Below are 22,330 nucleotides of genomic sequence, written 5' to 3'. Positions count from 1 at the left end.
ACTAAAGTTCTCAGATAGATGTCATAGTCTCTGACTGCATACATCTATAATTGAAGAATAATAATAATAATAATAATAATAATAATAATAATAATAATGCGGCCACCCGGTAGCGCCTTGGCGTGGGAAACCAGGGCGTGTGGGTTTGAAACCCGCAGGGGATACATTAAATCCAGAACCCAAGCACCTCAGGTTTCTAATAAATACAGAGGTGTACAAATCACTTCAATAAAATTGCTCTATGTTCCTGGGCTGGGAAGTTATTATCGCATGTATCTAATTGTCACTTCTTTGTATTTCCTATGTTCTTGTTATCTTGACATGGTCTCAACACCTGTATTTCCTCCTGTATAATCAACACTTGACCTGTATTTAACATCACGCAAGGACTCATCATAAGCTCCGCTTGCATATGAGTATAATGAAAGAATAATAATAATAATAATAATAATAGTACTAACTCAGATTGAATATTATCAATGTATAAAAGTAAATAAATAATCTTGATTAATCTCTATTATATTTCTTGAAATATATTAATATTGTGAAAGAGAGTGTTACTAAATTATATTATCAGATAATATCATTAAAAATATATTAATATTATGAATATCAATGTTGAAAAAATGTTGATACTTATACATTATAGTGATTTGTGAATTATAATAGTTAAATATATATATATATATATATATATATTATTCCTGACTTGATTACAACTTGTACAATAATTTTTAAAAACTCAAAATTAATTTCAATTATTAATAATTATGAACTTATAACTAACTAATATAAAAAGAAAAAAATCTTTTCTACTCATTATCTTTCTTCTCTTTCTCATTCTTCTTATCATTCTTTATAATTCACTTCTCATTCTTCTTCTTCTTCTTCTTCTTCTCATCTGAAATGATAATCATCTTAAAATCTCTCTTCACTGCCTTCTCAGAGAAGAGTTTCTGCTGCTTCTTCTCAGCCAGATTAATCTGCATCTCAAAATCCCGCATTTTCTGATCTGCTGTCTCAGGTTTCATCTCAGTAGTAAGCAGATTGACATGCTCAGAGAGAAGAGCTGTCTTCTCAATGTTCTGAATTATGAAGTGCATTTAAGATCTGAACAAGATCTCAATTCTCTCCTTCTCTGTCAGCTTCTACTAATCAATTAGAGAATAGAAGTATTATTAAAAATTATTATCTCTTAATAAATAAAAAACTTATCAGTTTTGACTTCTTTATCTCTTACTTTAACATTCTCTCAATCTTCTTCTGCTACTGTTTATTTACAGTAATACTCTTCTTCTCTCTCTCTCTCTTCATCTTAATCTCAAATTATTCTTGAGACTTCTTCTAGTCTCACTGCTACTGTATAAGACTCTTCACTGTCTTCTTCTTCAATCTTTTATAAGTAGTGTCATCTGTATTATTTCTATACTTAGTTCAGTCTAAATCTATCAAAAGTGTTACTTAAAATTATTATCATTCTACTTTCTTACAGAGCCTCTTCAAGGCATTATAACATATCTTGTGATCTGTCTTCTCTTACTTAAACATCTTCTTCTTCTCTTTCTTCAATCTGTGATGATGCTCACGCGCCTTGATAGTTCGCAGAATCACAGAATATTTAAAGAGAAATAACATGATTGATTTCAGTGAGTATTGAAGAGAGATGAAGATAGAAGAGATGATCAGAAATAATATAATAATAGTAATAATAATGATAATAATAATGATGATGATGATGATAATAATAATAATAATAGTGATAATGATGATAATGATGATGATGATAATAATAATAATGAAAAAGAGAGTGTATTGAAATATATTACTGACTTATCAAATATAAAGAGACTTAAAGAAAATATTAACAGCTTTCAGTAATGTACAGAAACAGCTACAGTATTGCATAGTAATATCATCTTCATTCAATACATATACTGTTGATATTCTTTGTATGCAGTTATTATATAATCTATATCAGAGATACATGCAGAAAACAGATCTTTATTACTAGAATAAATGATTGCAGTAATTCTCTGTTTTCATATTATAAAGATAAGTTATTCTCATTTCTTTCTTCTCTCTTTTCTCTTCTTCAATCAATCACTAATTTCAAGCTGATATAAAAACTATTAAAACACTCTCAAAACTCTTAAATTGAAGAGTATAGACTAATTAAATTTTAAATACAGAAGAAATCAAATTATCTTCTACAGATTTAATTACTCATTCTCTTTTAAATAAAACAGTAGTTGTGTTTCTCTCTTCTCTTAATCAAATGAAACATGACCTGTGAAAAGTGAGTATCATATCAGATTATAATGACTAACACAGCCTCAGCACACAGAGCTGTATATACATAGTGTATACTGAACTGAGAGACTGTGTGAGTTGCAAACTGATAACAGCATCTCAGAGAGAGTTATACAGTATAAGAAAGCTGTAACTCTCAGTCACATATGCAGAGAATAAATCATTATAGTAAGTATATATGCATTGAAGTAATGCTTTTTAGTAACACTCAGTCTCTGATATAATGAAAATAGAGTCTCTCTGTGAGATTCATTTCTATCAGAAATTAGAAGCTTTTATATTTCTTAAGACTATCTTCATATGCCTTGTTTATAAAATTAATGAGAAGAATCATTAATTTCAGTATTCTATTCTTAATATTATTCAAGTGACAGTAGAGTTCACTCTGATCACACTTTTTAAGTGTATATTTTCTAATTATTCACATTTATATAGATATATACTGATTATTTATTAGATAATATTAAGATAATAACTCATTACAGCTGTGTTATTCTTACTGTGAGAGATATACAGTTAATAATAAACATTGTAAAGACTCTGAAGAGTGAGTATTTTAAGAATACTGTGACTCTGCAATCTTGATTTTTTTTTATTTTTATTTTTTATTTTTTTCTTTTTCTTTTTTTTTTATTTTTCTTTCTCTTTCTGTCTCTTTTTTTCTTTCTCTTCTTTTTTTCTTTCTCTTTTTTTTTTTTGTTGTGATTTTTTCTTATTGTTTTATTTTTTATTTTTTTATTATTTTTTGTATTTTACATTTTTTTTAAATTAAAATGATATTAATTATAATCTGTATTCAGAAAAGTAATAATATTTGATAATACTTTCTATTGAATTTTCAACAAATAAGCACTATATTATAATATTATGTAAGTGAGAAATGATTTCATAATCTTATTTAATATCATTTTTAATAATGAGATCAGAATGAAAATGTGACTAAGAATTTAAATATATTCTTTATCTGAGACTAGATTTTTATTTGAAAAGTGAATCTGAAACCTTTAATATTTGAAATAATAAGATTTGAGATCAATGTAATGAATACAAATTATGATTAGAAGTAATACTTTTAGATAACATAATAACTATAAAGTTTGATTCTGATCTCAGACACGGTCACACAGTCAGTCTAGTTATAAATACTATCTTTTACAAACTTTAATCTCTTAAGATCAGTGTTATACTTTCAAATAATATAGTCAGAGAAGTAATGCATCAGATTATCTCAGTAATAATCTGTGATTAAAAGAGTAAGAAATAGATGTAAAGATCTGATATCTCAAATATAGACTTATAGCTGACAACATTTTATACTTTAAAAAGAACAGATTTCATGAAGACTCTCTGCAAATCATGTAAGTGAATTTAAAATTGTGATAAATTATAAAGTATTAGTAGTAAAAGCAGTCTGTAACTTCTTTAAAGTGATATTCTTAATAAGAGAATTAGTTTAATTGTAGAAAAAGCAGTCTCAATTATTAATCTATCTATGAAATAGAGAATTGAAAAGAATATATTAAAAACAGCTATAATAGATAAAACAGTTATTATAATATTTAAAAAGAAACTGTGTATAATCTACAAGACTAATTATTCTTTATCTAGAGAGAATAAATTCAGCTTCATCTTATGAGAAAAGTGTTGAAAAGACTTAAGAAAAGAGTGAATAAGTATTATTAAACTCACTAAATAATGTATTATAGACTGAAGACAGAGTGAGATAATCAATCTATTCTCACTGTTATTATTATTATTATTCTTTCATTATACTTATATACAAGCGGAGCTTATGATGAGTTCTTGCATGATGTTAAATACAGATTAAGTATTAATTATACAGGAGGAAATACAGGTGTTGAGACCACGCCAAGATAACAAGAACATAGGAAAATACAAAGAAGTGACAATTAGATACATGTGATAATAACTTCTCAGCCCAGGAACATAGAGCGATTCATTGAAGTGATTTGTACACCTCTGTATTTATTAGAAACCTGAGGTGCTTGAGTTCCGGATTTAATGTATTCTCTGCGGGTTTCGAACCCACGCGCCTTGGTTTCCCACGCCAAGGCGCTACTGAGTGGCCGCATTAATCATTCAGCCACCGGGGCCTATTCTCACTGTAGTATTTTAAGTTTATAATAAAGTTACTTAACTTCAGACTGTGAGATTAAAAGATCTGAAATATCAGAGTATTCAGATGAGATATTCAAGTTATCAAGATTTAAATAATTCTCATTCTCAATAACTGTTAATTCTTGCTTATTAAGCTTATGAAAAGAAATCTGATCAGAGATATTTTTATTTTCAGATAATTGATTTTAAGTCTCTTTATTAATCACAATATTCTGATAATCAGAATAATTTTTATAGAGATAGATTAATTATTGAGTAACAGCTTCTTTATAAATTATGAAATCTTGATAAAACTGATATTATAAGCAGAGATCTGTATTTGAATTTAAAGACTTTAATATAATAATATCAAGATTCTTAGAAAGAAGTGAGAGAGTGTTATAAATATAGTTAGTATCTCTAAGAAAGTTAATAATATAGTCTTTATACTTATACTAATGTTCTCTGACTTAGACTGACTGTGTGACTGTGTCTGAGATCAGAATCAGATTTTTTAATAGTCTTATTACTAATTTAACTGATTTCATTACACAGTTTTAACATTAGATAGTAGTTTCATACTGTCTCAGTGAGACTTACTGTCTACTCTTATCACATTTTTCAAATAAGATCATGATTTTCACTTCTCAATTTAAATTATTTTTATTGCTTTAAATGACTTTAAATCTCATTTGAGTATTATCAAAAAGTGTTACTTTTTAAAAAATTAAAAATAGTCTAAAAAAAACCTTAAAATGTCTAAAAATAGTAACTTTATACTAAGAATGAGACTAAATGAGATTAAATGAGATCACTTTCTCATTTTTTTCAAGTCATGGTTTCATTTTAAAATCTGATATATAGTCACTTTGCATGTTTTTTTGATAGTCAGTCTCAGCAGGATTCACGCCAAGAAATGTATGAGATCAGATCAAATGAGATTAAATGTGAAATTCATAATCTCAGCAGCCAGTCTACTCTGACTTGATAAACCTTAATGAAGATATATATATATAAAATTAAAATCTCTTTAATCTGACTGAGAATAGAAAGATCTGAATCAAGATTACTGAGATCAAGATTATTCTCTTAAGAGAATAAAAACAGCTTATTAAACAGCTGTCTCAAATCAACAGTATAATAATAAGTATAAATATTATCTTAAAGATTTATTCTGAATTAGTGAATTTAATAATAATTACAGATCTTCATCTATAAATCTTCAAGTGTATAATGAAATTTCTACATATACTATTAATTATCAGAATTAACAGCTGAATCTGTAAGATAAGTAGAACTCTGAGAATTTATCAGAGAGTCTGAGATAATTGCAGTCTATAACTGATTATATTTCTGAAGAATTATAAGAGCTTCTATATTTAATATATTAATTAAGCTTTCAGATTATATAGAGTGCTGAGATATTAAGAGACTACTAACTTTTTTATTAAATTAATTAATGAACAGATCTGCAGAGCTCTGAGAAACAGAGCTTTAAGAAGTTAAGAGTAAGAAAAACAATATAAAAAATATCTATAGCAGAAGTATATCTGTAAAAGTGAAATAAAGTTAACTTAAGAATGAGTTGAATAATAATATAGATAATTAATGAAAGACTGAAGAGAGATCTATAGAATCAGAAGATAAATTAATTATTAAAGATAGCAGTCACAGCTATTTTCTCAATTAAGTTAAGAATAAAGTTAATGAGAAATGTTCTTTATAATATCTAATAATATAGTGAGCTCTTTAAATGATAATTTTCTTTTTACAGACTGCTGTTAATAAAGATATATCAGAACTATAAATCTTACAGTGATAAAACTTAATCTTAGATAATATATCTATTTCAATAGACTATTCACAGGCTCAAGAGACTGCTGTTAATTATATAAAGTATTAATATATCTAAGATAATGAGAGAAGTTCAGACTTATTTATTATAGAATCTGTGACTGTAGAAGAATCTGATTTCACTATATATATTTATTTACAGTTCTATACAGTGTAAAGAGATAATCAGTGATAGAAAAGATATAATAAGAGAAGATTATAATATCTGAGTTCTCTGAGTGCAGTATTAAAGATAGATAGCTGTAGAAGTAGTAAAATACTGTAAAGAAATAAATTAATTAAGAGACTGATTTCATAAGCAGTGAATACAGACTTTTAATATGTTATTCATTCTTGAGAATCTATAAGAGATAATTGATTAAATATATTATCTATTCAAGAATCTGTACAGAGTAGATAGTTAATAAGATATGTAATCTATTATTCAAGAATCTGTACAGAGTAGATGATATAATTGATGAGATGAAAGATAAATATGTTATGAGTGTGTAGAAGTTATAGTGCAATGTCACAGAATTGCACTTCACTTAATTCTATATCAATCAGTGAGCTGTATTCACATGAGAATCTTCAAAAAGAAAATTCTTCACCTTTTAATAACCAGGGTTTTCATTATATATTTTGCTTCGCTTCCTCCGCAAATTATTCAACTGAAAACTGTATGCGTTTCCTGCATCTGCGACTAGGCTATCAGTGATTGATTCATCTTTGCATGTGATGCAAAGAAAGTTGAGTGATGCTAGCTCGGGCCGGAAAAACAGCTCCGCGTGGTTCCAACCACACTTCAGTTTTGATCCATGGCAGTACCTCATTAAAACTACATACACATCATCTCTACACCTCTCATAATATTGATTTTTCATATTTTTCAAAGGTTTTAGCTCATTCTAGCTCATTATAATACTAATTTTAATACTAATTCTAATTTTCAACTCTCTAATCTATCTCTACACTAAGAAACTGAGTGTTGGGGGTGGTCGGACTGTATTAGTAATATGTGTGTAGTGGATATATATTTTAGAGAGAGCACTAAAGTTGAACGTGTGTTCAGAAAAGTGAGTCAAAAGTTGGCACCATGTTCAACTGTAACCCTCATGCTAGGTGCCGTTTAGGTTATCAAACATCACGAACTACTCCCTTGTGATGCTCATTGGATATATGGTTACTGATTGACATGATTTCCAGTTGGAAATGATACCGGCGAATGAGACTTTTTTGTAATTAGTGGCTATGTAGATTGGAATCGGCGATATCGTCAATCCGATAATTATCTCTTTCTGCCCATTCAAACAAAGCTCTATCAATTACACCATATCATTTTTAAGGCGATAATCCTTGGAGTGGTGAATAATTCCAACCTTGCCCAAAAAAACACGGATCAACGTTTGTCCGCGGTATACATCACAAGACGCAGCCAAGACAACCGGTTATTTACGTGAATGTTAATACTTGCATTCTGCTCACAGCTCACCCAAGTGCAATGCCCCTTCAAAAATGATTTCTTTTTTCTCTCTGAGCTGAATGAGCCCCTCATCTCGAATTTGACACTGTAAATAATCACCGTAGAAATGGACGCTATGAGATGTGAATTAATGCTTTTCATAGTTAACCTCACCGCTAATATTTGACGCTCCATACACAAAGAAATCCTGTAAATTTGCGAACGGCACGGAAGAGCCAACGTGTTGCAAGAACAAGGTTGCTGTGTATCAAAGCTGAGAGTGCCAATTCAAGCGGTAAAAGGGTTAAAGTGACTGAAATGATGGAAAGGATTGAAAGGTGTGAAGAAGGTGCGGTGGATTTGAGAGATCAGCTCGAGGTTATAATCAAGACAAATACATACCTCTTTCATTCTGACTATTTTAGGTATTTAGAGTATTAGGAAAATGTTATCTCAGCAAGCTCAGACACTTCTCCAGATATTCATTACTGTTTTAACACTGAATTGATGATTATATCATGAGCTAATCTCAAATAAGCAATAAGCTAATTCAAATAGTAAAATCAGATTATGTGAGTGATGATATCTTACAAAGTATCTGAGAAGAAACAGTTTCTGATTATTAATAATATAGAAAGAATTTACTCAGTATTCTGAGTATAAAAGAGAATTTCAACTTAACTTCATAGATTCATCATTTCTATATTATCTTAAAATCTTAAAATAATAATGTTCTTATAATGTATCTGATTTTTATATTCATATCTTAAGTTCTTAGAATAGAAGTATTATCTCAAAGTTGACTAGTGTATTTTTGAATACAGGAATTTTAATTCAATTTCTCATATAAAAAAAAACTCTTAGAAATTCTGAGATTAAAAAATATAATCATTTTCAAGAGTATATATCTATCTTAAATATAGATTTTTTTGAAATATTAAAGAAATATTTCTATTCTTCTTCTCTTTAGCTATAAGCTAAGGTGATTTTCAAATCTTAAAGATATGTGAATATATAGTAATAGAAAGTCAAAGTTGAAGAATCTGAAAAATCCTTATAAATCTCAGGAATCTTCATTGAAGATGGAACCATTTCTTCTCAGACTCTCTGGTGAGGATTGCTCTGAGCACATGACTTGTATCAAAAGTAGGTTAGTGTCATGCCGGATTAGTCTGCAACCTGTTCAAACCGAGCCAGAGGTCTGAGCCCGCTGAGATAAGGAAAATGTTCAGGAAAACACGCTGTCACATGATGAAAGATTGCTGTGTCAGCAATTGTCCCACCAAACCAAACCCCGCCATTTACCGAAATGTTCTGGAGCAAATAGTGAATTTCATCAAGACTGGAGGAGAGCTTTGCACCCCATATCTGATACTGTTAAGTTAAGACCTCAAGACTTTTTCCTGGTGAGACCCAATACGCATTAAGGCTTCATCGGCCAACGTATATTTAGGCTAACTAAACTATGTCAAACAGATCCTTACCTACTGCACTTTCTCGACAAGTCGTTTTGTTATAATGCCTACATTGACAGAGTGCCATCAAATTTCAGAAGAGGGAAACGAAAAACTCAAGAAGTTACAAGATGCCATTTTGACTGGCAAAGCAGTTGTTGAGATGACTGAGAGCAATGGGAATGTGAAATATGCGAATGAAAGCCTTAATGATTATGTTGTTCCTCTTCTAGAGGCCTTGAAGCTCAGTGTAAGTGAAAATCTTTCCAAACCAGACATTAGTCTAACGCCCCGCTTCAAGCACTTCGGCTACACTGCATGGCGAATTTCCACGCGTATACCCATCGCCAACAAAACCGGTCCTGAATACATTATCCCGATCAACAAAATATCCGGCGACCCATGTCTGCTTCCCGGTGGGTCCCTAGATCCTGGGACATATATATACCATGACGGGACTGGCGAGCTTCTTCCAACACTAGTGTGTCTCTTTGTCGGTCGTCCACGGTAGGCCTGAGATCGCAAGTATTAACGTTAATATTCATCGGGTATGAAGACTGCAGTTGGCTTGATACTGGTAATGCTGTGCGGGTAGAATTTGACAGTCAGCATTGAAATTGGGTAGATCCTCCGTTTGCATATAGCGTGACTGATTGAAATGTGATTGATTGTATATTTACCAAAGTTCCCATTTGCATGTATCCCGTTTTGCATATACATAGAAGGGTCAAAAGGGGTAGTTGAACGTCCCGCCTCATCGTCATATGGCAAAGTCCCTATCTGCATATAACTGGAAGGGTCGAAAGGGTGAGTTGGATGTTCCACTCCTCTAGCACTTGGTAAGGTCCCCATTTCCATGTATACTGAGGGGTCAAAGGGGCTGATTGGATGCTCCTCTGTGCTTTGAGGGTAATCCTGGGAAGGCATCGACTGCTCTATATTAGTATTGTATGATTCAGAAGAATAATTTCTAGAAGGCATCGGCTGCTCAATATTCGTATTGTATGATCCAGAACCGTTATCTCTGCGCCCTGGATTCACTGCCTCTAAAGAATGAGATAGGTTGGTCGCAGCATTTGCCAGAGAATCCAGTCCGCTAGACTGGCACGAACTCGGGGAATTCCTTGTTTGGTATCGAGGCAGATTCCCATCGGTGCCATAGAGGGCTGTCGAATCTGGATAGTCCATTTCAGGGGGATGAAGGTTAGGTGCCGATGGGTTTTCAGAATTCTGCGTATCATTGGGTACTCTGGCAGCGGTTCCTCCAGAGAATCGTGGCCTGATTTCTCTAATGATACGGGGTTGTGGAACCAAACGACGGCGTCTGGCTGCGTAGGAGGACGAGCGGGATTGGGGGCTTTCAGGGCAACGTCGTTTATTTTGCCTGCGTCCTACATGATGTGTGAGTAAAGAACATCCCCTTTGAACAGTCGGTCCTCACCATTGTATGTTGACTGGCTCAACTCAACCCAACATGAAACTTTTTTGAGGGTATCAAGTATCTTTTTTTGATCTTTGAGAAGGGAACAAAAGTTATGAATATCTAGATAAGTCAGAGCATCAAAGGATCCATACGCAAAGGATATTGCTATCTCTATTCCAGAGGTGTTACACACATTCTCAACTGCCAGTTGTTTAGTTCCACGCTTGAGCGCGATGTAAGCAGTTTCAGTGTCAATGAACCTGGCCACGCGTTCCACGTAATGTCTAAAGTTCCCATTCTTACTCCTGGCTGATGACGGTATTCTGGACACATCATCTAGCCTTGTGCTTCCTGCTTGTTGCAGATTGCTTTCCCATTGATGGAAATCAAGTGCTAGGGATTGCTGAGCAAGGCACTGGATGAATCTTTTCTTAGGCTCTGGTGTGTGCTTTCCGGTAATGCTTTTTATATGGTCAAGGCGACAGTCTTCACTCCATAAATTCTCAAAAAATCCTTCGACTATGTTGTGTGGACTGTGTTTCGAGAATTGGCAGATGTCATTGAGTTTTTCTTTTATCTTCTGTAAAAGACGCTGAGCCCGAGGCGAGGGAGGGGAACTGGAATTGGAAGAGCATGTCTCTGAAAGTACAGCACCCATCATAGGTTGCGTCTCATCTTCGGGTACTGAATTCTCCTTTTCAGAAGTGGAATTTGGAGCAGTGGGTTGCTGAACTGATCCAGGGCCCACAGAAACGGAACAGATCAAACCATCTTCATAAGCATTGTCTAGAGTGCCAGTGGTTTGCTGAAGCAATTCGTTGTTGATAGGAGTAGGAGAAGAGTGGAAGGAGCGAGTAGCAGTGTGCACCTGCAGATAGGATGCACTGGAAGGGTGTCGAATAACTGTTACTCCAACTCATTCTGCAATTGTCTCGAGAGCAAGAATTACATCCATGCGATGGACCCTTAGCAAGTCTGGAGATACTCGCAGTAAGGCCTTCAAAATTGACAGTATTCCCGAATCAACTGTCATCTTGGGCTGTTGAACTCAAGGAAAGGAGAAGAACAGAGCTCCGGCAAGAATTTGACAAGGCGAAATGAGCCAGATGAGATCAGCGGCAACGCGAATATTGGTAGCATTGTTTGCCGCCAACGAAATCTTGTTTTATTGGTAGTTCACTAGCCAGCCCGCCAACGCTAGCGGAGCAGCCAGCGAACAAACTATTGTTTTATTGGTAGTTCGTTGGTGAGCCCGCCAACGAAATTTTGTTTTATTGGTAGTTCACTGGCCAGCCCGCCAACGCTGGGGGAGCAGCCAGCGAACGGCGGGACAGATAGGCTTATGATTGGTCTGTATAAGGAGGCTAAATTTCCAAAAGCACAGGGATCGTTGTTTTGTGGCTGACTTGCCACAGACGGGTCGTTTCCCGCCCCCGTACCAACGGTCCAGACTACTCGGTTTCTCCTCGCCAACGCCGCATAGTAGCAGCTGCGCCGTGATGGCCTAGACTCCAGACAAGAGTGATATTGAGCCCGAAAATGAGCCTTTTGGACTTCCTTTTCCCATTAAGGACAGCTTTAACAGATATCACAGCGTGTTCGATGCTGCTGTTGTGTACTCGTCACCTAGGCTATTGTAGTACATGTGGGATGGTGGCTGCCACGCAAAACCCAATGACCAGAGGTGCTACCAGGGGTTGGACTGTGTTGAGGGCATGGGAAACTTGTGTCGATCACCCGGGAGAGGACATCTCAATCCGTGGAAGGCGAGTGCGATATACATGTCCAGTTTGAGTCCATGCCATCCTCATGCAAGGGATCACTACCTTGATACTAATTGAGGCCGACTTTGCACTTCAATGCTTTTGACTATAAGAGATGCTTCACCGCTCGCTCGTTGTTTTGTTCGAATACAGGCTGCTCATCCACGTTGGTTCGCACTCGGATACACGCAAGGAGAAAATTTGCTGCCATCGTTTCATGCGAAGGGCGCGATTACTATTATCATACAAAGTGGGTTGACATATTATTCCTTTGCCATATGAGTGTTTCAATTTGAGTTTGAACCAACCTGCGCCGCGTACATTGGCAGTCTTCTTACTTGTTGTCTCTGCTGGGAGTCACTGACGTAGAAGCAGAACAATGCGCATGACAATCATCGCCCGAACTAAAAACTTTTCAGTCGAAGTTGAGCACACAGTCCAGCGGAGCACCGTTGCCAGCTTGCGGGGAGCACCTGTAAAATCCTCTAGTTTTGAGATCATGCCAACGGTACATGTCCTTCCTCCCCAGTATGTGGTAGCTTTCGCTAACAGAACCAGGCTTCGGCCCCTGTTCTCCAACTTCTAAAGCGTGGAGACAGCTACTTTGTCAGTGCAGGCACTGGCAAGTTACTCCCAGCCTCACTACCCGATCTTATGAGCTCGTGGGCGGGGGCTGCCATGGCGTTTGAGGCTGGCTATATCAGGGATGTAATGCGATACATCCGGTTGTACCCATTTAGTAATGGCCACCTGCATATCACTGGTGAAAAGACTGATTTTCCTTGCACTGTTACACTCTCTTTTTCCGGATCACATACCCACTCCATAACTATCCCGTCCGAAGCTCTGAATACGTGGCCTGGGCGGATCATACGGTGGGAAAACAAAAGACTATCTTCGGGGTGGGAGTGCACATGCGATTGGAAGATTGGTTCGGCTGTCATTATGAGCTTTGTGATTGGATTATGGACGGACATGTGGAGGTACATACATGAATGCTGCGATTGGTGTCGGCGTTGTATATAATTTCTCAGTTCCCCTGTACAGCCCTCCATCTCTCAGTGGCCAACCTGTCATTGTTTTAACCTTACCCGGCCGTGAGGTGTTGTATATAAATGGTAACTTACTTCTTGCCAATCTTTCGCCGTCCGCATCTCTCTTTCTACAGACTCTTCTATGTCTTGCACACCTGCAAACTGATAGACAACTCTCACTTTTTAAAATCTTGCTGTTGGTCGTCCTGTCATTACTCTACACCTCCCATTTTGAATATGCGCATCAGGCGTGACAGAATTCCATCCCCCCTCACCCTCCAGAACGAGACGCCGTTGCAATATCTTCCTTCGTGCAGGCTTCATTCTCTTGCATCGGCTAATAACGAAAAGGAATTGCTTTTCCCCGAGGATCAGGGCCCCGAATCTTTCTCGTACGATTTAATGGCTTCGATGGATGACCGTTCAAGGCACGAGAAACACAAGGCCCGAGCTTGGAAGGATCGAATGGCATGGGAACGGTGGGGTGTACGGCCACAGGACGTAGTACGCTATCGCGTATCGTATTTCAAGAGTATCCTGCTTGCCGATGGGACCATTGAAATGGATGACAACGAGAAAGCGGATATTCCTGGATCCCGCCAGCGGTATTGCATTTTCGTCGGTTTCGAAATGAAACCTCGTGAAGGATTGATGGTGCTAAGATTCCTGGTTTCCAGTGAGGATGGGTTAAAGCCATGGACGAAACTCGCGCCGCATAATTACACCCTTCGGGACTTGGGCATTCGACTTGACGAGAGTAGTGGATCAACGTCACCCACCACGGAGTTTGAAGATGATTAGGGCTGTTTTTTGTTGGTCTTGTGGATCCTCGCAAAAAAAAAGTATGTTACTATTTTGGTAGGGGCAGCCAGTCCAATAAATTGTTTCAATATACTTTGTGTTTTTGATTTTTGATTTTTTGATTTCCTTGTAAGCCCTGTAGTAAGAGTTAGGCAGATTGGTATAAGAATGCTTGATTGCCCCAGCATGTCTGCCCTGGATTGTTCAACCAGAACCTTGCTACTACCGAAGTTCTTCCATTTCCGAGGCACGCGCATATAACGTCGTCAGCTTTATAAACTATCACAAGAAGATAGGTAAAGAATCCCTTACACACCACAATGCACATCTCGGGGTTTGCTCACGATAGTAATCCATCAGGTACCGCAATGGCAACGGACATATACATGTGATCTAGTGTATTTTGCCATGTTCCATAGCGCGAATCAATGTTTTTAAGTTTGTCAATAAAAATCCCAACTTATTGAAAGCGATCCCCAATCTCCGGTGACGGGCTGGTTAGGCTAAGATTCTTAATTTTCAGTAAGGATGGGCTAGGTTTTTCCAGTATTTTTTACCGAATTCTGATACCCAGTATCGGATCCACCTTGCAAGTCAGGCAATGATATTAAAAGAGCCGATTGTCCCAGTTTCCTCCATGCTACCCACCGTCTTCTTACGCTTCCTTGGAGACAAAGATATCTTGTGCACCTTCCTAAGAAGATGTCGGGTTAGTTCGTCTATAATTTTTGTTGATGGGGTACGCTAACTTTTCCTATCAGATCAATGCTCACTGCGACTCCCACCAGGGAACCCACGCAAGCGGAAAAGCGAGGATAACCTTCATGGTCAGTTGAAAAAGGCTCCGCCGATGGACACGCCCCTATCCAATCCTGTCCAAGCAACATCCACCCAGAGTGAATCGGCTACTGAAGATACCCCCGCCGACGATGTCCTCAGCATCGAGAATATGGCCCAAATGGCATCGAACAGTGGGAGTATATTTGAGTCTCCCTGGGCCAAAAAATGCAGCCAGAAAGCAGTGGAGTGTATCATCTGTTGTTGGGCTGCTGATAGCAGCTTGATACCCCAGGAGGATATAGATCGCTGGTGCGATGAGTTCCCATTTCCTGAAATGACATTACTTTCTGTCCTTGCATGGCATTTTGGACCTGATAAATTTGGACAAGACGACCTCCGCTCATTCATATCTTCCTTTCCAAATGATGAGCTTAGGGATATTTGGAGCAGGAACAGATTTCGGCGGGACTGGAGTTTCAAGGCTTTCGAGGATTTTGAATATACGCTGCGCAATGCGAAGGTACGTGTAGGCCGAGTTGAAGATGAATAATGGGGCTAATTGAAGACAAGGAAAATATCAAACAGCATGCTTTTCAGCATCCTGCTTTTGCAGGAATAGCCGTACAAAGCCACGAAGTTCAGAAGGTGATTGAGTTGGATTTACAAGAATGGCTACAAGATTTTCATATGCTGTAAAAGGAAGAAGTCGGCCAATCATGGATGTAAATAATTCGCCCCTTTCTGCTTCTTGTTCACCATCTTCATTGACTCAATGTATTGTTGTTACTGGGTGTTATCTGGAGACGAGCTGAGGGCTATCATAAAGGGGTGGAACTGGAACCAATGTATCAAGCGGGATTGCGCCGCGGTCGCGAACCTTGGGGATATTAGATGCAGGTTGATCGCGTTCTAACTAGTTATAGAACATGTTGGGGGTCCCGCGGTTGGTCGGCCCTTCTACCAGCAGTGCGCTGGTGGTGATTGAGCTCTTTTGCCCCAGTAGCCTACAGAACAACACCTCTTATGTAATCTCTCTCTTCGGCCCGTGAAATTCCGAAGGCATGAGATAATCATGTGGCGAAGGCAGCCGCTACTTGTCCAGTGGAGTTACCCACTAACCGTGCCATGCTTACTCACTCTCTGTAGTGAGTGCGCCACAGCGTACGGAAAACCACACTGTAAAGAAAATATTTTCAATATCTTCATTCTTCATCTTCAAATAATCATCATTAATTATAACCATGTCTAAATCTTCTAATTACACTGAGAAGCAGTTGCAAAGAGCTGTTAACATGTACAAAAGCAATTCAAAATTAAAAATCATGTCTCTGTTGCAAGAATTCAAAGTCTCATATGCCATCTTGTATGAGAGGATCAATGGGAAGAAATCAAGGACTATGAGGGTTTCACTGAATTGAGTATTGAATGACAGCCAGGAAGAGGCAATTAAGATATGAATTCATCAATTGAACATTAATTTTTACCCACTCATCATCAAGTATATTGAAGCTGCTGTGAACAATTTCTTACTAATCTGAAGAGCATCTGACTACAAGCATTCAAACCTGGCACTGTGAGAGCTGGCTTTGCTGACTGTGAAATGTATCCAGTTAATTGTGATATAATTCTCAATTAATTGAGACCTCTTACCATTGATGATGTCCTGGATCTCAACATATACAATGGTGATGATGATGTATGTGATCACTTTACCCTGCCACCTGCAGATTGACTGTCAACTGCCTTCTTGCAATTAATCTCTTCAGAGATGGTTGCAAAACTATGTCATCAAATCAATGCAGCAGTCAAGGCCTTAGAAGATGTGAAGGATACTCTTACACCTGGTTTGACAAGGTGGTTGAACAAGATCTTCAAGAGTAGTATGGTTCAGGCGGAATTGAATGTGCACTGTGAGGATGAACTTGCAGATCATTATTGAGCAAATAGACATCAGGTCATCAAATCCTCCTGCAGGCAGGTACAAGTAGGTGAAGTTCTCACTATTAAGAATGCCAATTGCAAGATCGCGACCTGTAGAGCAGATGAGATGAAAAAGACATTCAATAAGACTCTTCAATTAATTGGAATCAAATCTATAAAATCTACAGCCACTCAACCACAACAAGATAATTCTATAGAATCTCAACTTACAGTGGATTCTACACCTTCTAATGAGTATATAGATAATCTTTATGTTATAGATAGATGTGGTGGTGGTTATTAATTAATTTTTGAAGATTACTATATTCAAAATATTTTCTTTAGAGCCGCCGAGCAAGAACCGGGTGGAGATTAATCCTATTCGATCGCGACGGAATGGTAATAAGCGCGAACAAAATAGGGGATTGAGAGAGGAAGGTCGACTATTCCTATTTAGGATTAAGGTACCACCCAACCCACAGATGTGGTAAGAGAGGGGAAAGAGCAATCGAATCGTGATTGGAAGATCCCGAAAGCTTAATATTTCTCCGAGGTCCCGAGTATCTGTTGGGCACAGCGGCCGGGCGTGCACATGACATAATTCTACCTGCACATTACGCAGTACAAGAGAGCAACTATTATAGACTAAACTTTTAACAATGATATACATCTGAGAATGGAATAACAATAGAGGGTGGGAATGAAATCCTTGCTTCTGATTTTGTTGGTTTATTTAGACGCCTCTTACAAGCTTACTTCATCTATAACTACTGTCAAGCGTTGGCGCGGCTCGTAATCCAAAATGCAACTGATGTGAACATCTAGAAAACCGTCCTCGACCTCATCGCCACCGTCTGGCGAGTGACCCCCCCGGTGAGCATACCTCCCACGTCCTTAGACACGCCGATCAAATCCACTGGTGGAAAACCCCGGCCACTCTGTGAATGGAAACAACTCACAAAGATGCAAATCCCTTTATTAAGTGGCTTTCAGAAACTGATGGAAAATCCCGGCCACTCTATGAATGGAAACCCCCCTATTGCAAATCAGGCGGGTTTCTAGGTACTGATTCAAAGAAAAGCAAAAGGACAGAGCCATAGCTGTGGGAGGACTGGAATGTGATAGGCCATATCAATAGAGCTTCTAGGCCAGAATGAATATGACTTCCTTTGGGATAGTGCCTTACTGAAATCTAGCTTCTAATAACATTTGATGTGGCTGGGCTTTCCCCTTATCTGACTGTTTGAGGACTGTGTAGAAAAAATGAGAATTGGTCGTCCTTGGCGGCGGACTGAAAAAAAAAACATCCTCCTGCTGTGTGAGTGTGTCCTCCATTCGTGCAGAAGCAACCCGTCTCGGATTTAGGTGCAAAAGTAGAGGTAGGAATGATTCAAGCGGCCTTCAGCAACATCCATTTCCTAGAATCTGTAAGTAAGTCGGGTATATCTATAGTGACAGCTCCCAGGTAAGTGGGACCTACAAGTAGACGCCCAAGGTCCTGCACAATCTGCACATTCTCCTGGAGTCATTCTTGCTGCTCAGCCGTTATGATGTTGTTATTGTATGTCCTGGCCCGATTGAAATCCAGCAGTACCACCCTTTCTCCAGGAGTGATCATGAAATTTCTAGCTTTCAGATCATTATGCATGACCAGTGCAGCAGTAATAGCTTTGATGACCTGGACAAATTTAGTCATACAATCTTTGGAAAAGGTGTCAAGATGCAATTGACGCATGTTGGGAATATATTCAATAAATATCGCACTTGGGAGCTCTGTGTCATTTATAAACATATTTAGATTTGACTGTCAAAATTCAGGTTCAAGCTTTTCCATGCTTCCATAGAATTGAGGCACATAGCCCTTTTCAGCCACGCCATGCACCTGGAGTCATTGGTAGGCAGTGGCTTCACGTTCATGAATACGCCCATGTCCGGGGTCATGGTGCTATTTGCCGGCTCTCGGTCAGCTCTATTTGATATCATCTATCAAGATAGATAGTGCTCACCACTTTCATAACGCATTCAAATCCCCGAACTGATACAAAGAAGACCGCGGCGGAGTCATTGCAGTGCAGCTCCTGATGGAAAACCACATGCCGCGGACGAACGTTGTTGATTTTCATTATGTGTGGACGAGTGAGATGAATGGTGTATAAGGTCTGCTGCTTCTTTGTTGACGGTCAAAGGTTCTGAAGGATCTCTCAGTCAGTTCTCATGGTAAGTTGCGTAGCTCCATTTTAAGAGTGCTTGTCCACCCGTTTGTACGGCGGACTATTCGCAACAGGAATGCAGAATCTAGGCAGAATCCAATGTCCCCCCAACACCAACATTTACCTTGTGATACCATTCGCGCCTTGCGTTGCTCCATCCATGCTTTGTTGCCTGCAACATGAAAAATATCCCTGTTCACCAAGGCCAAAAGCTACTTTGTGCTGGGGCTGACAAATCATCCCCAGTCGACGAAAAACAATCATTTTTATTTGGGGGTTTTGGAAGCCTAGGCATCGATGACCCAAATCCAGGAGTTGGTTCACATTTATTTGCGTTTCAGGGTATTTGCGTGCAAGCCAGCGATTGGTTCCGCGCAATAAATACAACATAAAACCGCCCCTTACTCCGATATATTCTGATCATATGCTCCATTATGCAAACATTAGCCATGGGCTGACCACAGTAGCCTTGTCGCAGATGCGTTATTCGGTGGAAACGCATACTACTGCGTATGCCGTCTAGGGATATAGTTTTCAGTTGGATCATATATGGTAACTGCTTCAGAAATTTTACACTTGTATAGTTTTATTAAACTTCTAAAAAAAATCTTTTGAGAGAAAATAGAAGAAGAGTACTACAGAGTCTATAAGACATCAGCTTATTATTATGAGATTATCTCTAAAAATTCTTTAAGAAAAATGAGAAGTCTTAAGTGATATTTCTTACTTAATATCTTTAATATATAATAAGATAATCTCTACTAGCTGTCTTATAGCTTATAATCTCTTTCTCAGCATTTTTCAAATACTTAAACAGTTCTTATAAATTCTCTGATAATAAATAATCTTCTCATTTAATAAGATATTAAAGCTTACTATAATATATTCATTTATTCAATATTTTCTTTATAAGATATTCAGTATCACTCTTAATCTTAATATTATTTAGCTAAGACAGCTCTACTCTAAAATATTACTTATAGAGCTTTAAATAGAAAATGTGAAAAATAGAATAAATTAATTTTAATTCTTTAAGTAGTTTTAACTTATATATCTGCTTACTTATTACTCTTATTACTAAGAAAGATTCTAATTATCACTTACTGAGCTTTTTATATAATTTTATTATCTTGATATTCTTTACTGAAAGTAGTATTTAATTCTCTATTAAGAACTTTATTAAAAGATGCTTTTAATTATAGTATTTTATCTACTACTTCTGAGTATAGTAAATACTTTTCATTATCTTCTTATAAATTTTATTTAAAAGTTTTAATCTTACTTTTATTTTTAATACTGAGAAATACTCTATTCTCTATATCTATTTAATATTCTGATTATCTATTTCTCTTTTTAAAATATTATTTGTAATATCACTGAGTAATAAAGAATTATATTTATAATAAGTATAGAAAGAAGATATCTTTAAAATTATATTCTTTATATTATTATATATGAATTCAGCAGTTAAAAGATATTTAGATTAATTATTCTGATAATATAAATAGAATACTTAAAGATACTATTCTAGTATCTGATTTTAGTATTCAGTCTGATTATCTATCTGTGAATAAAATATAATACTGAGAAGATGTCTTATTATAAGATAATAGTAAAAAGCTAATTAGTATTTACTAATAAAAAGAGATTCTTAATCTGTTATTAATAATTTCAGAGTACTATAATTATAAATGATAATATTTAAAAATAGATTAGTTAATTCAGAGACTTTAATCTTTTTATAAGTAGAGATATATCTGATTATCTTTATAAAGTAGTTAATAATAATTAAAATTAAGTTATATTCTTTAACTCTTATTAACTTCAGCAGATTAACTATGAAATTCATTAATAGATTTTATTATAAGCTCTTTGAAACAGATAGTAATATTAACTCACTGTATTACTTATATTATAAGATCTTTATTCTTTAATAGATATTATAAGTTTTAATATACTCTTTGACATCTATTCAGAGCTTATCTTAAATATATTTATATTTTAAAAGCTTCTCAGTCTTCTCTAATCTGAAGTGTCTTATATAAGAATTATTATAATAAATTCTTAATAACTTCTGATATATCACTCTACTATCAGAAATAAAGACTAAATTATTCAGTAGTAGAAGTTCACATTCTTCTAGTTATCAGTGACTTGATTTCTTAGCAGTACTGCTCTGCTCAGAGTCTATCTCTTTTAAGTTTAAACTGAATTCTTTCTTTTTCAACTTTTGAATTTAAGTTATAGTAGAGATATTCTTCTTCTATAACTTATTAATGAATTTTAAAAGTAGTCAAATTGAAAGATTATAGACTGTTTCATTCTTTATTAATTCAATAATTATAAGATATGATATAAGAAGCTCATAATCTTCAGTATCAGTTCTCTGTGAGAACTCAGATTTTCTTTCATCTTCTATACTGAGTTATATAGCTGTCTTTTCAGTGTTATTTCTAAGCTTCAGAGAATCTTAATTCTCTGCAGTCAGCTTCTTCTACAGTAATGATAGAGATTCTTTTATAGAATTCTTCTCTGTATTAATAATATTATAATCAGACTATTTAAATAGTGTATTAACAGAGTTAAGCTGATCTGAATAGTATTAGATATAGAAATTATACTCTGAAAGCAGCTCTACTTATCTGACTTAATATTCTATCAAGCTCTTTATTATTAAGAAATAATATAGATTTATATAATCAGTGAGAACTTACACTGAGTACTTACTATTCTAAAGATAATATTATCAGATCTTAAAGAATTTGATAATTATTAATATCTTCTAATTATGAATATTATATCTTCTCTATATAAGTAATAACTTCTTGAAGAAGAAGATTACTAATCTTTATTCATAGTATCTTATAGACTCTGTGAAAAAGTCTTCTCTTATAGATAATTTATTATCTATTTTCTCAGAGATAATTATTCTCTAATTCTTTTAATATTGAAAGATCTCTAATGTTAACTGTAAAAAGATTTCACAGATCTCATTCTCAGATACATCAGTTTCACACTGACTGAGTAAATCAGAGTTAAAGTGATTCAGTATTATAATATCTGTAAAAGCTTGTTTCAATTCTGTAAACATCTATACAGTGTCTTGAGTGAGAGTAAACAGTCTTATTTTTCTATCTTTCACACTTCTCTTTAATAGATCTGTAAGAGAGACAGTAATTTGTGAATATATATAGATGAATTATCTATAGAAATTTATAAATT

The 22,330-nt window shown here is 35.8% G+C and overlaps 6 protein-coding genes across 7 annotated transcripts; 3 read left to right on the top strand and 3 right to left on the bottom strand.

Annotated features, from left to right (window-relative positions):
• Positions 1-863: 863 nt before the first annotated feature.
• Positions 864-1,103, bottom strand: BDCG_17456 (uncharacterized protein; the record flags this gene model as incomplete). The annotated part of the gene is made up of 1 exon (XM_045426578.1): positions 864-1,103. One exon carries the CDS (start codon positions 1,101-1,103, stop codon positions 864-866), a length of 240 nt encoding a protein of 79 aa, XP_045281967.1.
• Positions 1,104-8,971: 7,868 nt separating this feature from the next.
• Positions 8,972-9,543, top strand: BDCG_07084 (uncharacterized protein; the record flags this gene model as incomplete). The annotated part of the gene is made up of 3 exons (XM_045422851.1): positions 8,972-9,049; positions 9,200-9,427; positions 9,460-9,543. The coding sequence occupies 3 exons, from the start codon at positions 8,972-8,974 to the stop codon at positions 9,541-9,543; spliced, it is 390 nt and encodes a 129-aa protein (XP_045281966.1).
• Positions 9,039-11,969, bottom strand: BDCG_07083 (uncharacterized protein). Its single transcript, XM_045422850.1, has 3 exons — positions 10,619-11,969; positions 9,858-10,568; positions 9,039-9,760 (listed from the first exon to the last, which is right to left on the bottom strand). Exons 1-3 carry the CDS (start codon positions 11,259-11,261, stop codon positions 9,558-9,560), a joined length of 1,557 nt encoding a protein of 518 aa, XP_045281965.1. The 5' UTR covers positions 11,262-11,969; the 3' UTR covers positions 9,039-9,557.
• On the top strand, positions 11,860-14,198 carry BDCG_07082 (uncharacterized protein; the record flags this gene model as incomplete). Its single annotated transcript, XM_045422849.1, has 5 exons — positions 11,860-12,366; positions 12,477-12,613; positions 12,733-12,871; positions 12,922-13,346; positions 13,715-14,198. Exons 1-5 carry the CDS (start codon positions 12,244-12,246, stop codon positions 14,196-14,198), a joined length of 1,308 nt encoding a protein of 435 aa, XP_045278397.1. The 5' UTR covers positions 11,860-12,243.
• A 702-nt stretch (positions 14,199-14,900) lies between these two features.
• BDCG_07081 (uncharacterized protein) lies at positions 14,901-15,674 on the top strand (the record flags this gene model as incomplete). Its single annotated transcript, XM_045422848.1, has 3 exons — positions 14,901-14,907; positions 14,960-15,498; positions 15,564-15,674. 3 exons carry the CDS (start codon positions 14,901-14,903, stop codon positions 15,672-15,674), a joined length of 657 nt encoding a protein of 218 aa, XP_045278396.1.
• Positions 15,675-17,478: 1,804 nt separating this feature from the next.
• Positions 17,479-19,396, bottom strand: BDCG_17455. 2 transcript variants are annotated; one of them, XM_045426577.1, is made up of 4 exons: positions 19,233-19,396; positions 18,905-19,087; positions 18,379-18,843; positions 17,480-18,316 (listed from the first exon to the last, which is right to left on the bottom strand). In XM_045426577.1, the coding sequence occupies exon 3, from the start codon at positions 18,688-18,690 to the stop codon at positions 18,424-18,426; it is 267 nt and encodes an 88-aa protein (XP_045281964.1). In that variant the 5' UTR covers positions 18,691-18,843; positions 18,905-19,087; positions 19,233-19,396; the 3' UTR covers positions 17,480-18,316; positions 18,379-18,423. The 2 variants fall into 2 exon arrangements, with proteins under 2 accessions (XP_045281963.1, XP_045281964.1); XM_045426576.1 differs by having other exon boundaries at positions 17,479-18,316; positions 18,905-19,396.
• Positions 19,397-22,330: the final 2,934 nt, after the last annotated feature.

Source organism: Blastomyces dermatitidis, assembly GCF_000003525.1.
Source record: "Blastomyces dermatitidis ER-3 genomic scaffold supercont1.8, whole genome shotgun sequence".
NCBI lineage: Eukaryota > Fungi > Ascomycota > Eurotiomycetes > Onygenales > Ajellomycetaceae > Blastomyces > Blastomyces dermatitidis.
Note: the sequence above shows the minus strand (reverse complement) of the source record. Positions and strands in the feature narration are given on the sequence as shown.

What these genes read in the sequence shown, in the direction of transcription:
- BDCG_07083 (XM_045422850.1), bottom strand. Translation starts at nt 11,261, where the DNA reads ATGATGGGTGCTGTACTTTCAGAGACATGCTCTTCCAATTCCAGTTCC. An exon ending in GAGCCAGTCAACATACAATG is followed by an intron (nt 10,569 to 10,618) that starts GTGAGGACCGAC and finishes CACATCATGTAG; the next exon opens with GACGCAGGCAAAATAAACGA. An exon ending in ACATGCAAATGGGAACTTTG is followed by an intron (nt 9,761 to 9,857) that starts GTAAATATACAA and finishes CTACCCGCACAG; the next exon opens with CATTACCAGTATCAAGCCAA.
- BDCG_17455 (XM_045426576.1), bottom strand. Translation starts at nt 18,690, where the DNA reads ATGTTTATAAATGACACAGAGCTCCCAAGTGCGATATTTATTGAATAT.